Below are 18,199 nucleotides of genomic sequence, written 5' to 3'. Positions count from 1 at the left end.
GTCCGTCCATTTTAGTAAAAGCAAATACATTCTTCTAGTTGCTCAGTGAATCAGGCCCCAAACCTAGATACTTGAGTACTCTTTTTCTCACATTTCATAATGAATCCCTTAGCAATTCCTGTCAACTCCCCAATCACATTTTTACCAGAAACAATACTGTCACTACCATCACCACTCTAATACTAATCATTTCTTTCATGGCTTTTTTGAAAATAGTCTCTTAGACTAATGGGCATTATTCCTCCCGCTTCTCCTCTGCATGCCTGCTTTGTCCTCACATTGTCTTTTCTCTACCCACTAGTCAGAGAGAACTTTTGAAACATAAATTCACACGTTCTTCTCACCTCTATCACTTTCTCTCTTAACATGCTTTAGTTTTCTTCATTGCACTTATCACCACTTGCCATACACTTGTGTGTTCCTGGTTTCTTCCCACTAAAATGAAAACTCCATGAGACCACAGACTTTCTTTATCCCCCACTTAGAAAAATGCCTGATCTACTGTGATTCTCAACCAACATTTTTGCATAAATGAGTAAGTGAATGTAACGTAGGTGTCTCTTATTTCAGGTAGTTTTCATTGCTTAGCATGGTTACTTAAGTACCCCTCTCTAATGCTTTCTTTACAAAAGAGTACATATCTCCATTTCTTTATTCCATATTGAGTGATAGGCTTGGGTAAATCTCTCACTAGGTTGATCTTTGAGAATGAGAAACTATCTCTCTCATCTTTTTCATTTCAGTAGTATCATAGTGCCAATCATCCAACACACATTTAACACACTTTGGAATTGAATGGATGGATGGATGGATGGATGGATGATGGATAAATGTTAAACAGCCTTGAGAAACATTTAAAATCTTCTTAGAATCATTAAGAACAATAGTCATTTGAACATATAATACTAAATTATATAGCTATCTGGATCAAATATATATGGCCTTGCAATACATCTAACACAGTAAATAATTTGCTCTTTGAGATTTAACTGTTAGTAAAATAATCTGTATATTTCAACAATGAATTTTGTGTATTTTCAGAGATCATCTATAGCTGGGTATTTAATGAGTTCCCTTCCTTTGTGGTGGAGGACAGCCGGCGGTTCATTTCCCAGGAGACAGGCAATCTGTATATTTCTAAAGTCCAATCATCAGATGTTGGCAGCTATATTTGTCTGGTGAAAAACACGGTGACTAATGCTCGAGTACTTAGTCCTCCAACGCCACTCACTCTACGTAATGATGGTAAGTTGCATGGCCTGGATTAAAATGGTTAGCCACCTCAACTGTGAAAAATAAAGATGTATTTCTAAACATGTAAGCCTAATACAAATGTTTTTTAATTGTCATATTTAAGCATTCTACATTTTTAGTCTGAGATTATGTATACCTTAGAATAAAAGTTTTGACATAGGAAAGTGATGATTTTTTGTTGAGAACTATTAACCATAATATTATCCTAATCCCAAAGAAAGAGGGAGCCTTTGAAAAGATGAATTGTAATAAAGCCTTCAGTTTTTTCTTTGTTCTTTAGTGTCTCTATATAACATATGTGTATGAATTGCAAGCATTTTATAGGTTCACTTTTCATTACTTTTTTATGTTAGCTACCTTCAAACTGAATGTTCAGCTTTTAATACTTCATGGTATAGCTATAATTGTTATTAGTACTTTTCCAATAATAGAAGCAGTTGAAAATTTAAATTTTAAGTGCAATTCATGCAGAAATTATGATTCTATAATTATAGGTATTGCCATCTATCTAAAGTATCTTCAAATTTAAACACCTCATTTGTAGTTACAGACATTTACAGTTAAGCATTGCATTAAAGAAGTCAAGTGCTGTATTAACAGTTGATATATGATATGTAGCTTGCTCTGTCAAGCAATGAAAAATCCATGAAGTGATTAAGAAGTGAGCTTGAGAATCCTGATTGATTTTCAAGCTTAAAAAATAATCTATTTCAACATTTCTCTTTTATATGCTTAGTTTTAGAATATATGCTGCAGCACCTTACACTGAGTTTCATCACAGGATTTTTGCTGACTATACAGTTTCTCATTTTATATATTTGACACATCTACATGTACACATATATAATATATATCCTATCTGGTAAAGAGTACACATACAATATCTAGTTTAGAGATAAAGAAGCCAATATTAGAGATATGAAGGGACCTGCCAAAAGTCACATAGCTAGGTAATACCATGGAGGAATAGCTGGGAAAGAAGAATGGAAATTGGGAAACCAATTCTAACTATTGAAAATCGCCAGCTGAGAGATGATGAGGTGCAGAATGAAAACACTGGTAGTTGCATTGGAGAGCAGGAAATATGAGGGATATTGAAGAGGTAGAATTACTAAAATTTAATAATTAATTAAATATCAGACTCTAGGAGGAAGTTTTGACACAGTTCGTGAACTGTGTGAAGATTCTCTTCAAAAGAAGAGATAACATAGATAAAGAAAGGGATTGAGAGGGGCGCCTGGGTGACTCAGTGGGTTAAAGCCTCTGCCTTCGGCTCAGGTCATGATCCCAGAGTCCTGGAATCGAGCCCCACATCGGGCTCTCTGCTCAGCAGGGAGCCTGCTTCCTCCTCTCTCTCTGCCTGCTTCTCTGCCTGCTTGTGATCTTTGTCTGTCAAATAAATAAATAAAATCTTTAAAAAAAAAAAAGGGATTGAGGATTTGGTAAATGTGAAGAATTCAGTTTTTAATATAATGAGATGGAGTTTTCTTGGGAAATCCATGTGGAAATATGTGGTAAATATTTAGATATATATGTCTAATATATGTAGAAGAGTGCTAGGCTAAAGAAAGATATTTAAAATTCATCATTGTGTATTCCCTCACTGTAGTTAAAGCTATGACTGTGAATATATGGTGTCAACATCAAGATTATATGAAAATGTCCATAGGGTGAAAAGAAAAATGGAACTAGATATGATTTTTTAAATTTACCTAGTTAAAAGCTTAGAATTAAGGTGATTTTCTATAAATCATTGCCATAATGTTTCTGAGCATCTTCTCAGTAATTCCTTAAGAATTTAAAACATCTCCCATCCAAGTAAATAAAAAATAAATTAAAAAAAAAAAGAATTTAAAACATCTTTACCTAAAATTGTAAAAATTTGCTGACTAGCAAATAAATATTTCCATTAACACTATCCATTTATGTAAGAATGTACACTTGGATAGTGACTGAGGTTGACAAGGGTTGTCTTATTTTCACAACATTGGTCTAAACATTACACTGACCATCATGAGAGAAAGTAGAGCATATATAAATCAGAATCCAAAAACAGATACTGGTTTCACTAGTACTTTAAAAGTTCAGTACTCAGGCCCAGATGTATTCCTTAACTTTATCTTTTCTCTTCCATGGTCCAACATTTCAAGAATAATATAAAATAATTTTTATTGTTATTTAAACTCCCTTGCCCCTCTGTCTTCTATCGCTATTGTTTGGAAAAACTTCAACATAGTTGAATTCAACTATGCCCTTAATCTGTGACTGCCTCTCAGATGAGAGCTGCGACAAAATTACACCCACAATTGATTCATGATTGCCAAATTCAAATGGGCCTTCAGGAGTGTCTCTCAATCTTATTAAGTTTCTGTGGATGGCTAACTTCCCAAAGAAGCATCTCTGATTTCCTTAAACTGGACTGCCCCATCACCAGCATGTCACAAAAACTGTATGTTACAACATTCATCTTCCTACTAACAAAATTAAATCTAACTACATCTGATTCATACTCTTTCTTCTCGCAAATATTTCAATAGAATTGTTATACTGTCCCTTCACCTAATAGCACCAATCCCTCCATTCTTAACTCTTTCCTTTGGCCTTTACAGTACATTACACTGTTTCATATATATCTAGTACTATGTCTATTAAACTAATATTTTTTATACTAACTGAATTTACTGATGCAGTTGACATTGTTGACTGCTTTTTTTCTTTGATAAATATTTGTATTTTAAAAAATCATTTGAGCAGTACTACATGAAAGACTTAATAAAGCCAATAAAAAGTAAAATGAACTGTTATATTAAGGTTAGTATTTAAATTAAAAAGAAACAGTTGGGAAAAATTTTCTGAATTTCAATTTTATCATTCAGTGACAGTTTTATTTAAAATTTTATAAGAGGAGTTTGAAAATTCACATGTCTTCTCTCTGTGAATGATCTAGGGTTATTGTTTCCTTTGTGGATTACTTTTTCCTTCACCCTTTCTACACTACATTTATGTCCTTTTGTCTGCTACTTTTACTGTTACACTTTTACAAGTGTTCTAAACTTTTCCATGGAATAACTGTAAGGGCTGAAAATTAAATTTACAAATTATTACTGTAAATTGTTATTTACAAATTATTATTATGTAATTATCACTCAATATCATATTGCTACAGGTTTTTAACCTATTCTTAGATGTGTGTGCTATACTAGATGTGTTTTTAATAAGTGAAACTTTGAATATAACAAGGAAAATTAGGCAAGGCTTTGATACACATTCAAAGTGTATCAGAGATTTTGATACACTTTGAATGTGGGTTTTCTTTTTTTCAAAGATTTTATTTATTTATTTGACACAGAGAGAGAGCACAAGCAGAGGGAGCAGCAGGCAGAGGGAGCAGGAGAAGCACACTTCCTACTGAGCGGAGAGCCAGATGGATGTGCGGGCTCGATCCCAGGACCCTGGGATCATGACCTGAGCCAGAGGCAGATGCTTAACTCACTGAACCACCTAAGCACCCTCATTTTTTTTTTAATATTGAATGTAGATTTTTCTTAAAATTCCAGATACAATTAATAGTTTTAATAATATTGTTGAAATATAAACACGAGTCATCACAAAACAAATGGTAAATGAAACCATCAGTCTGGTAAAGAAAGTCCATGAGAAAGGTATGATATAAAGAGACATGAACTGAAGAACAAATCTTGCATAATCCAAATTGCTTTGGAAGAGTAAAGAATAAAAATCCTACAAATACAAAAGATAATGAGAGGTCGGAGAAGTCATAGGAAAAACAGAAGTGTAGCATCAAGAAAGCCAGTGGAAATGATTATTTGAACAAGATGTGAGCATACAGCTCAGAATGGTGACTTGGTACATGTATCTGTTGCCTGTTCCCTTTCTGAGACCTTACAAGAAATCCGTATCTTTCATGAGAATGCTGGAGAGAAAGTATTACATTAACAAATGAGACATTTTGATACATTTCTGGGAAAATAAGGAAGGATGTGAATTAAAGGTTTAAATAGATGGAGAAGACTATAACAAAGTTTAAAGGATCTAAAGAAGGGACCAAGGACCATGGGCCTAGTGGAAACCTAGGAAAAGCTTTAAAATCAAAGTTAGTTTTGAAGGGGGGCATAAGAGTGAGCAAAGAGGGATTAAAATATGTATGAAGAACAACTGTTTCAATGCAATATTGGAATCCCCCTCCTTCCCTATACAACATGCAAAAAGAGCAAAGGACAGATCTCTTAATAATATAAGTGAACTTTTCATGGAAGGTTGAAGTAGTTACTATGATAATGATGTACAGTATAAAACCTTCTTATTCTGGCATTTGAGTGTCTGCAGCCTGAAAACCAGTTCCATGCCCTCATATCAAAACAGACCTGTCAACACACTTCAGCTAGATACCCCCACCCCTACCTCGGAAAGGAACAGATTGTATAGTTAACTCTCACCAACTTTTAAGCTTCTCAAACTTTACATTTATATGCAATCTAAGGGTTTTTATTAAAAAACTACTGAGCTTTCGGAATGGTTATAGAATTCATACCAGAATAATGTGTAAAAAATAGGAAAATTTTAATATTACTCCAAGAGAGGCACAGATTAGACTGAAATCATTTTTAATTCAAAACTTTCATATCACTATTTGATCTCTCCTCAAAAAGAAAGTAATTGAAAAGTATATTCATAAGAAGGACATATTCCTGAATGTTTTCCCAAGTAGGTGGCATAAATTAAACACAGTCTGAAAATAAAAATAGAATACAATTGTGGATGGATCCATTTATTGTAGCACGGTAACTGCAATTCCTGCTGGGTTGTACAAACCTCTCTATGCAGAGACAGGCATTGTAATGGATATTTCTGCAAACTTGGCAAACACCTCTGCAGGGGTTTGAATATAAAAATTACATTTAATCTGCTGTGACCATACAGTTAGTTATGAAAATCATTTCAAGAACATTGCATTTTTACACTTCTCTGGAAAAAGAAAAAGTAGACCTTTCTAAAAATAATAGAAGCTATATACATAGGCACAGTATTTCAAGTACAACTATAATTTTACTTTATAAAATATATTATTGTAGAATGCATGGTCGTAGCTAGGTTTTTCTTAAAGCTTTCTAAAGCTTGAAACAAAATTTGCTTTTAGGTAGTTAATTGGAATGTATCCCTCAGAGGAGTGAGGGATGGGTTGAACATGCAGCATGCATGAAATAATGTAATGGAAAGTTGCATTATGGAGATGACCACTTCTATAGGCCACTGGAGCTTGATCCCACGGGACCAGAGCCTTATGAAATGCACTCAGGGCAGTCTTCTTGGTGGACACATCATTGACCTTTCATCTCCCAGTCCCTGAAAGTGGCACCAAAAGCAGTTAACTCTGCACTTGCACTGCTGTCCTCAAGCTGCAACTCTGTGAAACTTGTTGCTCCTGCACAGACTGGTTACAGGAGTAGCTGAGTGATATGGCCAAGATTATTTGAACTGGCATGTAATAGGGGTCTAAAACGTAGATGGTGAAGCTTTAGACCTGAAGTGCATGAATGACGTGATCAGTTTCCCTCTGCTGACCCTGTGTGAAGTCATCCTCACACATTCACAAATGTATATCTCATACCAACTATGTGTTAGATAATTTGTGAGGTACTAAGGATTTAATGGAGGACAAAACAAATACAGTAATAATTCTCTTATAGTTACGAGGGAGGATAATACCCTAAATACTGAATGTAACTAGCATCCTAAGATCTGCTTGTTTTCACTGAGTGCCCCCGAGGCCAGTGTCATATTATCATTTCATTAAAACCAAAGCAAACAAAGCTTTTATGAGTAATACCAATATTTGCTAATAGTTTGGAGGATAATTAGTGAAGTTCTAGCTTCCATAGTAAAATTTATTGAACACTCCCCTTTAAACCACATCTTTCTTTTGCCAAATTTTTATTCCTCCAGCTGTCACGTCTCTTCCTCAAAGCATTTCTACCTCTCCCACAGCACTGTTGCCTCTAGTCTCCCTTCAGGGTCTAGCTAATCCTCTCTTAATTATGACTATTTCATACTTTTATTTCTCCTCTCATCTGTGTCCTCAGTCCAATTTTGAAGATTTTTTTAGCTAATTTTATTTTTGTGTAATCAACATTTATGTTAGTTACTACTCATGTAAGACATTGTTCTAAACACTTTATAAGTGTTAAAGGATAGAAAATATATGAAAGCAAATGTTAACTCAATGTTTTTACTGATATCATATAAGATATTAAACACATTACTAGGGATAAAGAAAATAACCATACTCTGATAACAAGTTTAAGTCTTTGAGAAGATATAGCAAAGCATCTTCTTACTATCCATTATATACAGGACCAGGCTACTCATTTCTCTTTCAGTACAGATGGGATCTTTTCTTATAAGATATCCTTCCTTCCTAAGGTAGAATTCTCTCAGCCACCTCCTCTAGGGCTATAATGGCTCCACAATGGCAGAAAGAGTATAATAGGAAGATAAGAAAGAAAGAGAGAAAGAAAGAAAGAGAAAAAAAGAAGAAAGAAAAGGGACAGAAGAAAGAAAGAATGAATGAACTAAAGAAAGAAAGGGAGGAAGGGAGGGAAGAAGGAAAGAAGAGTGAAAGAAAGAACAAATGAATTGATCCATGACCCCTTTCCCATCTTTGGAGTTGGAGAATGCAGTAGGGGGAAGAATAATTGAAGAAATAACTTGAGAAAGTCAGTAGGAATGGATTCAGAGTGCTTACAGAAAGATTGGCCTTTGTTAGAAAATTTATCACTTGTCAGTGAGAAGAAAAGTAAAAAGACTGTAGATACAGATAACCTACTATTTGTTGGTGGGAAATCTGATGACTTTTTTATTGAAGTACAATTAATATACAGTGTTATATTAGTTTCAGGGTATAATATGATGATTCAAAAACTCTATACATTTCTCAGTATTTATCAAAACAAGTGTACTCAATCTTAATCTATTTCACCCATTCCTATCTACATTTTTTTTTTTTTTTTTTAATGAGCTACAGGCAAAGTCGTCAGGTGAGAATTTATGTGTGGACAATAGGTTTATTTTTAAAACAAGAATTGTGTCAATAAGGAAATTATACACAGCTCCATTAATTTACTACTGAATAATTAAGATCCTATGAGCAATGCAAGGATAAAAAAATGGCATGCCCTTGAAGACTGTGGTAGGCTACTTCTAATTCCTAGAAACTTTAAATGTTACTTTTATGGTAAAGGGACTTTGTAGATGTGACTAAACTAAGGAACTTGATATGGAGATATTACCCTTGATTAGCCTGGATCACTCTAGATAATTAGTGTTAACCCTAAATGTGGTTGCCAATGTTCTCATAAGAGGGAGACAAAGGGAGATTTGAGCACAAAAGCGGTAAGGACAATGTGATGATGGAAGCAGAGAATAGAGAGATGTGCTTTGAAGATGTTGGAAGGGCCAGGAGCTATAAAAGAAATACAGCTCAAGAATCCAGAAAAGGCAAGGAAATGATTTTCTCTAGAGCCTCCATAGGGAAGATAGTCCAGCCTTCAAGAGGGACCACCTAAATTTAGGCCAAATGAAATTTTAATCTTCAGATTTTAAACTTCTGACCTCTAGAATTTAAAAGACTGTGTTAACTTTAAACTACCAAGTATTTTGTTAAGGCAATCATGGAAAACTAATACAAAGAGCAAACAGAAATCTAGAGAAAAGTACTTTTACTTGTCCTGTGGGATATTTGTGGTTCCTGAAGCAGTATGTGAGAGCTGTCTTATTCCTGTTTGCAAGAGTTGATGGTGTACCTCTCTTCACTTCTTGGTAGCTTGATATTTTTGTTCAAAATTTTCGACTTAAGGATAGTTCCTAGGGGACTTGGAAAGCTTGTGAGAAGAGCACTCCTAGTCTCGTATATTTATATATGTGAAGGAAACTAAATAATATTAAGGCTTTATGTCAAATTCTGTAGGAATACAGAAACTTACTTGGCTTTTTTAACATTTTTTTTAAAGGTTTTATTTATTTATTTGACAGACAGAGATCACAAGTAGGCAGAGAGGCAGGCAGAGAGAGAGAGAGGAGAGGAAGCAGGCTCCCCACTGAGCAGAGAGCCCGATGTGAGGCTCTATCCCAGGACCCCAGGACCATGACCTGAGCCGAAGGCAGAGGCTTTAACCCACTAAGCCACCCAGGCGCCCTTATTTGGCTTTTATTCATCTTTTATTTATTTTGCTGTATGTCCCTCTGGAAAGCTTATCATCTTGATACTCTTGATGAAATAAGAATATCAAGAAAATAAGAACATCAAGAAATCATTGGATAATTTCTGTAAAATGAATATTTGTTTTGCTCAGACAATCTTGATAATCAGTCATTGCATACAATTCTTTTTCTCCTCAAACAGACTTATAAAAACAATTTGAACTTTTATCTATAGAAATAAGAATTTTTATCAAGAAAAACAATGTTCATCATTTAATTAACCCTCTTAATATGTCTTAAAAACTTTGAAGAAATATTTAATAAGTACTTACAAATAATAAGATACAATTGTTAAATAGGTATCTAACGGGCTTTTTAGTGATTTCCTTGTTATTGTAATTCAGGAAATAAGATACAAAGGATGTAATAGTTTGTAATAGTTTGATATTTAGTTTTGATAATAGTTTGTAATAGTTTGATATTTAGCATTGAGAATGTATCATTCTCAATATAAGAAAAGAAGGTGAACTTTGAGGTTTTTATTTTTTTATAAGAGTGGAAGATGCAGGGGCGCCTGGGTGGCTCAGTCGTTAGGTGTCTGCCTTCAGCTCGGGTGTGGTCCCAGGGTCCTGGGATCCAGCCCCGCATCAGGCTCCCTGCTCGGTGGCGGGCCTGCTTCTCCCTCTCCCACTGGTGCTCTGCCTGCTTGTGCTCTCTCACTTTCTCTGTCAAGTAAATAAATGAAATCTAAAAAAAAAAAGAGTAGAAGATGTATGCTCAGTTGTGTTAATCTGACTTCCTTTTCTATTGTCATGCTATTCTACAACTCAGTTGTTACACTTTCTTTATTTAATAACCTGAAATCTGCATTGATTCTCACCACACCACTCAATGTGTTTTCTCAAAATTGGTCATCTATCTGTTAGTCAAATAGATCAGTGTTTTCTCAGGCTTCATCATTCTTGACCTCTTTGTGGTTTATGTTTAAACCTTAAAATATTTGTTTTTCTTAACTTAACTGGCAGTAGACTATCCCAAAGAGTTTCATCTAAACCTGAAACTCTCTCTTCTCAATCTACTCCCTAAATAAATCACTCCATGGAATTCTCTGTCTACCTGTGTCCATTCACCCATTTGTCTGCCTCGTTTATACTTGGCATTGTTTTAGAAAAGATTTAAGGAGCATTAATCTTGTAAATATAGATATTCATCCAAGATTCTACTCCTGAGTTGCACCTTTATTTCTATTTTTTTCTTTAATGAGCACTTCTATTTCTCTGTTTCCAATTTAGAATTTTCCCACAAAGATTTCTCTAGCTGTGTTGTTAGTAAGATCACTTTTCTCCTAGACATCTTATATAAATATATCTGGGTCAAAAAAAATATATATATCTGGGTCAATAAAATCCTCCAAACCTCTACCACATAAATACATTCAAGAGTTTGGCAAGTTCTGTGAATTCTACATCTGTGATGTTATTCTCATGCATCTTCCTCTTTCAACTTCTAATTATAATAGTCTTTATTTCTTGCATAGATCAGTGGCTTTCAACCAGCTTTTTCTATAATTCATATAAGGTGAATAGTATTTCTATCCAAAACTCACTTTCAAAAGGATTGCCACTGTTTAGACTGTGGAAGAAAAGAAAGACTGCAGGTGCAGTGCCTGTCAACTAGCTCTTATACCACCTCCTTTATCATCAATCAAAAAAGCTTCCAGGAAGCAGGCTCATGAGAGTAGCATCATTTCAGAGATTTAAACTAGCATCTATTTTGATTAATTTTGTTTAAAGTAAATGGGTCAGAAAGTCAGGTTTGATTTACTACGTATATTATTATCCTTGGACAAGAGACTTAACCTGTCTGCAGTTCAGTTTATTCTTCTGAATATGGGATAGCATGGATACTTGTCTCATGGGATTATTGTGAGGAGTAGTGCATTAATATGTGTAAAGCAATTAGAAAAGTGCCTTTGGGGCGCCTGGGTGGCTCAGTGGGTTAAAGCCTCTGCCTTCGGCTCAGGTCATGATCCCAGGGTCCTGGGATCGAGCCCCGCATTGGGCTCTCTGCTCAGCAGGGAGCCTGCTTCCTCCTCTCTCTCTGCCTGCCTCTCTGCCTACTTGTGATCTCTGTCTGTCAAATAAATAAAATCTTTAAAAAAAAAAAGAAAGAAAGAAAAGTGCCTATTACATAGGAAACATTAGTAAAAGCTAGTTTTTAACACAGTATTTATCACAAAATCCCCACTGTATTTCACTAGTGTGTGGGTCATTGCTGATAGGAAATACTTTCCTTGTTCCATTACTGTAGAGTTTATTGTTGCTGTTCTTTACTGTTTAAATTCAAACTCCTCTGTGTAGAACTGATGTTTTAATGTAGTTTTGTGTTGTTTTGTTTTGTGGGAGGAGTAGCAGTGGGAGATGTTTTATATTTTATCACTAGCTTTCTTCATTCTATCATTCTTCATTTAAAATCTGCTTCATTAAAATCTAAAATTTAAAATTAAAATTTTCTGACTCTATCCCTTTTGTGTTCTCTCTTCCTGAGAAGCCCTCTTAACTCCTACTTCTGTCTGCAAGTATTTGAATGACTAACTAGCTCATACAACTAGCTAGATACAATAAGTAAGAATAGAATCTACTAAATAATAAGGGTAGTTTGAACTTTATTCTAAAACATGTCCTTATGTTTGAACATATTGAAAATCATCTGCCACTTTCATAATACCCACCCACACAACCTTATGATATCTTCATGGAAATTGTATTTTCCAGTTTGCTATTTCCCCTTTCCATTTGCTTTGCATGTAGTAATGCACTTAATCCTCACAATAACCCTATGAGACAATTATCCATGCTATCTCAATTACTCAAAAGTTTGAAATTTTATTATCCCCATATTAAAATATTCTACAAAATAATCAACAAATGCCAGCTCTAATTTGACTCCTGAGGACTTTTCCGTTTCAACAACATATTGCTTCCAATATCTAAGGTATTTCAGTACCCATGACAAAACATTATTCTTGTACATTATTTAATTCATTATGCAGCATTATTTGCAATAGTCAAAATATGGAAACAACCTAAGTATTCATCAATAGATGAATAGATAAAGAAGATGCAGTACATATAGACAATGAAATATTACTATTCAGCCATAAAAAAATAATGAAATCTTGCTATTCACAACAACATGGATGGATCTAGAGGGTATTATTGTTAAGTAAAATAAGTCAGACAAAGAAAGACCAATACCATAAAATTTCACTTATATCTGGAATCTGAAAAATAAAACAAACAAATAAAACAAACAGAAACAGATTCATAAATACAGAGAACAAACTGATAGTTGTCAGAGAGAAGGATAAGCAAAATATGTGAGGGGATTAAGAGACACAAACTCCTGATTATATAATATACATCACAAGAATGAAAATTTCAGTATAAAAATAGAGTTAATGATATATCAATAACTTTAGGAGAAGATAGTAACTACATATATCATGATGAGCATTTTGTAAAGTGTATAATTGTTGGATCACTATGTTCTAAAGCTGAAACCAATATAAATTGTATGATAAGTATACATCAATTAAAAATAAAATAATAAAATAACATTTAATAATAAAATTTCTCAAAACCTTTTGGAAATCTATAAACTTGCACCTAATAGGCCAAAGTTTAATAGTGTGATCCTCAAATACTTGCATGAGAATAGTCATGGGTGCTTATAAAAAATTAAAATGTTGGGCACACCCAAGATCTAACCAATCAGAATTTCTGAAGTAGTCCTAGAAATTAGTATTTCTATCTCCAGAAATGCATAATGAACAAATTACCAATAAACACTTCATTATTGAGACACAAGGAGTGTTTTCACTCTCCTCCTTCCCCAAATGATCCCAGCAGCCCTCTCCCAACTGAAAGTATTGGGAAGATTTAAACCCAAAGGATCTTTCTCCCTGAACTGGAAAAGCACTTCTTCAGGTATAGTGAGTCAGCAAGTCCTTCCCAAACCACACCAGCTAGCAGAATGTGCACTGTCTTTAAAAATGTTTACAGGCCTCCAAATCCTTCAGAAAACTTCTAAAAAAATTAAAGTCCTAGACATACATTTTCCCTGGCAGTTCTCAGGAGAACCTGGGTCTTCAAATGCACTACTAGGACTCCATTAGTAGAGTCACTGTTCCAGGTATTCTTTCAAAAAGGACTGGAAAAAAGAAATAATTTAATATATGTGTGCAAGTTGTCCTTGCCCTGCAAATCCCAGGAATCTGCATTGTCCATAGCAGTTCCCAGATATTTCATATTCTATGCAATTACAATTGGGAGCCCTCTGTCCACTGTACTAAATCATTACTTGCCAAGCATTTGTTGTTGTTTGTTGTTGTTGTTTCCCATTAATATTACATACTTCTTTATATTTATTAAAGTCCTTTATTATACCAGACAGGATTTCCAAACAAAAGCTGGATGAAAGAATATACAGGATCACATTGGGAGAATCCTGCTAAAATTTCAGATTCCTGGGCTCTTCCCTGAGATGCTGTGATTTGGTAGGCCAGAAGTAAAGATTAGAGATACTTATTTTTTACTTTCTCACTGGGAATTTTTATGTTCAGTCAGCTTAGGGACTGTCTGACATTTTATTCTATCCAAAAAGCAACTGTGACTTTAAAGTCATCATCAAACAGTTACAGTATTTCTTCAATTTGTTTATTGCTTCTGGGTTATTTTTTATTAACATATAATGTATTATTTGTTTCAGGGGTACAGGTCTGTGATTCATCAGTCTTACACAATTCACAGCACTCACCATAGCACATACCCTCCCCAGTGTCCATTACCTAGCCACCCCAATCCTCCCATCCTCCTCCCCTCCAACAACCCTCAGTTTGTTTCCAAAGATTAAGAGTTTCTTATGATTTGTCTCCCTCGCTGGTTTCCTCTTGTGAATGGGAGAGAGAGAGAGAGCATGAGAGGTCAGAGGGAGAAGCAGACTTGCTGCTGAGCAGGGAGCCCAATAAGGGATTTGCTGAGCTGAAGGCAGTCGCATAATCAACTGAGCCAACCAGACATCTGATAACTGTATTTCTCTGATTGACTTATTTTCTTGGCATAATACCCTCTAGTTCCGTTCATATCATTGAAATTGGCAAGATGTCATTTTTGATAGCTGTATAGTATTCCATTATATATATAAAATCACTTCTTCCTTATCCATTCATCTGTCAATGGACATCTAGGCTCTTTCCATAGTTCGGCTATTATGGACACTGCTTCTATAAACATTCAGGTGCACGTGCCCCTTTGGGTCATTATGTTTGTATTCCAGTAGTGCAATTGCTGGGTCATAAGATAGCTCTATTTTCAACTTTTTCGGGAACTTCCATACTGTTTTCCAGAGTGGTTGCACCAACTTGTATTCCCACCAACAATGTAGGAGAGTTCCCCTTTCTCCACATCCTCACCAACACCTATCATTTCCTGACTTGTTGATCTTAGCCACTCTGACTGGTGTAAGGTGAGAAATCACTGTGGTTTTAATTTGTATTTCCCTGATGCCAAGTGATGTTGAGCACTTTTTCATGTGTCTGTTGGCCATTTGGATGTCTTCTTTGCAGAAATGTCTGTTCATGTCTTCTGCTCATTTCTTGATTGAATTATTTGTTCTTTGGGCATTGAGTTTGATAAGTTCTTTATAGAATTTGGAGACTAGCCCTTTATCTGATATGTCATTTGCAAATATCTTCTCCCATTCTGTCATTTGTCTTTTGGATTTGTTGACTGTTTCTTTTGCTATGCAAAAGCTTTTTATCTTGATGAAGTCCCAATAGTTGTATTTAATTCATAGTTTTTGATCACCTTTAAGGTAATTACTGAAATTTAGATTAATATAATGATTTTGGAAGAATGTCCTCATAACTGAGCTGCCATAGGTGCCATAGCTCTTTTCACTTTATTCGGACAATCTTTATATTATTAAAAAGATGCCCATTTTCCTATGGTTTTATTTTCCTCATTTTGTTTGCACTGCTATTCTTAACATGATCTACCTGATTTTTCTCTGAAATACAATACAATTCAAATGCAATAATGTATTTGAAAATAACCTTAAGTTTCTTTGTAAATCATTTTAAATTATTTCTATCCATTTTTCTCTCCTGAACTAATTCTAACATTTTGACTTAGCTGTTCTGTCTAAAATTGAGTAATGCTATGGTAGATATTTTATGGTTTCTTTTATACTGCAACTATTTAATACATAGCCTTATTTATACCCTCCTTTACTGAATTATACTTTTATTTTCTGATCATTTTTATTATCCAGTGCTAAAAATCGCATACAGGATATTGAGGGTTCTAAAACTACTTCCAGAAAGCAATTTGTAATATTTAGAAATGTATCTCTCACAGTTAACCTCCATGAGATATTTTGCAAATTTATCATGAAACAATAAGACTGATTTTTTTTAATAAATATACTGAAACTCATATATTCAAATGAATGTTGTGTTCTTTCATAGTAGACATATTGGGAGGCAATTTACTTTTATCAGTATAATCTTGCCATTATTCAAAAGATTTTATAACTCAGTGATTCATCTTACTATATAACCCCTGCATTTCAGTGTTGTGTAGGGAAGATAGCAGCTGCATAAGTGAAAGTCGATAATACTTAACAGTTTTCCTATGCACTAGGCCACCAGTACTGAAAGCTTTTCATACATTCTCTTATTCAGTCCTCACAACAAAACAGCATTTTGAATCTTTCTTTTACAGTTAAAGAATTTGCTGTTTGGACAGGTATCAGGTCCTCTTACCTATATTTGTATGACTTTAAAAAGTATACTGCTAAACATTATACTTTATGGCTCAGTTGCCAGCCAGTGAAGGGACTTGCTCAAGGTCAGAGTTGGTGGAACATGTGGTATCAGACCTCTAACTTACAGTGTGCTTTCCATTGTATCATTATGCCTCTCTTATGACGTCATTGCCAAATTGGGGGCTTGGGTTATTTTATCAGTATTATCTAAATCAAATTTAAAAGTTGTGCTTAGAGATGATCCTCAGTATGAATAGCATGTGAGGATTTTTTTTCTCAATTCATCAAGAATGAGAGTTCATCACATTTATTAAATTAGAGTATAATGAGTAACCTATATAAGTAAAATTGGGATTATGCTGATCTTTGGGAATGACACAATTCATCTATAGAAAATGTAAGGTTGCCCACTATATAGTGTGTTAATTATCTGCCAAGATATCTGTCAGGAGAATACATAGCCTAATTTTCTTAATAATTAGTAAGCTACTTAATATTACAGCAACCTTTTCTTTAAATGTAGGTTTTCTTTTAAAATGTCAGAGTTCTAAAAAAATTTAATTATGAGGAAAAGAAAATGAATATGCCAAATTCAGCATCCTAAAGAATATTTCTATCACTCACTGCTTTAATGAATAAATTAAAGCTAACATAAAGAAATATTTTGCTGTCATCCTGATATCCAGATGATCAAATACATGTAGTACAAATCTTACTGACAGCCAACTTCGAAATGTTTCATATGTATGGATAGCTGTCCTCCCACAAGCTAGTCACTGCCACAGGCCCTTCTAACTTTGTCTTTATTTAAACAAAAGCTTTATCCCCAAGAAGCTTTTAGAGAATTTGAACTTCAGAATTGAGTGAAAGCAGAGAACAAGTTTTAAAAAGAAGAAACAATGGGAAAAATTTAGAGACTCTAACCACAGAAATGGACTTTCAGGCAGATCTGGCTAAATGCAATAGACCCACTATCTCTGACCTCTTCTTCCTCCCCTATGGCATAATAATTAAATCACTCAGGCTCAAATTCCATGAGCTAAATAGTCATTTAGATAATAAGCACTATGCTTTAAAAATAAAATTCCACAGAGAGTTGAATTTTCTGAAGTAAAGAAGTATTTTTTTTTTTTACTTCAGAATATGAATTAAATCATATATTTTTACTTTTAAAGTCTTATGAGACAATATCCCAGTGATGAAGGAGTGCATGGGTTATAAGGGAAGAGAGTTGGATAAGACTCTAAAGAATAAAAGAAAGGAATTTTGTATCACTTTTTAAAATTTATAAATATGAATATATATATACACACACACAGCCAGGCAGAGAACTTTTCAGGCAGACTTAATTATTTTGTAATCCCAGTACTGCTTCTTTTTAATTATGTGACCCACCCTTTCAAAGCTTGGTTTCTTGGTTCATATAACAGGGATTATAACTACCTTGAGATTGTTGTAAAGATTAGAATAATTATGCATATAAAGAATCTGGCATAGTTCACAGGTATTTTTCGTTCTTGGGATTAAGGATGAATAACACACCCTTTGATCCTCAAAGAATGCATCATTTAATAGGGTAATTAGACAAGGTGCTTATTCTGTTAAGTAACATCACAATATGTGAAGAGTAAAATAAAGAGGTATCATATGTCAGGAGTGCAAAGAAGGCAAGAACCGACTCCACAGCACCAACATGAGTCTGCAGAGCAGATTTGACATTTGAAAGAAAGAAAAAGTTTGTCGTTTGTCCCAGTTCTGGGCTGGTATTATATAGACAAAAGGAAAAAGATATGCAAAGGAACTAGAGAAGAAAGGTAAACAAAAAGTAGAATATGAAAAAAAAAATTTTGTTTTTCAAGTTTTCATCTGACATTGGCTCTGCATCAGGGAAGGAAGCATA

The 18,199-nt window shown here is 34.3% G+C and overlaps 1 protein-coding gene across 2 annotated transcripts in view; it reads left to right on the top strand.

Moving 5' to 3' along the window:
* CNTN5 (contactin 5) overlaps nt 1-18,199 on the top strand; it is a 1,363,702-nt gene that overhangs the window by 974,214 nt on the left and 371,289 nt on the right. For both annotated transcript variants that reach the window (XM_032358816.1, XM_032358817.1), the window contains one exon: nt 1,042-1,245. In XM_032358816.1, coding sequence (XP_032214707.1) covers nt 1,042-1,245 — 204 coding nt within the window. The remainder of the gene's footprint in view (nt 1-1,041; nt 1,246-18,199) is intronic.

This window comes from Mustela erminea, chromosome 9 (genome assembly GCF_009829155.1).
Source record: "Mustela erminea isolate mMusErm1 chromosome 9, mMusErm1.Pri, whole genome shotgun sequence".
Classification (NCBI taxonomy): domain Eukaryota; kingdom Metazoa; phylum Chordata; class Mammalia; order Carnivora; family Mustelidae; genus Mustela; species Mustela erminea.
The sequence above is the reverse complement of the archived record's forward strand: the minus strand, read 5'-3'. Positions and strand labels throughout refer to the sequence as shown.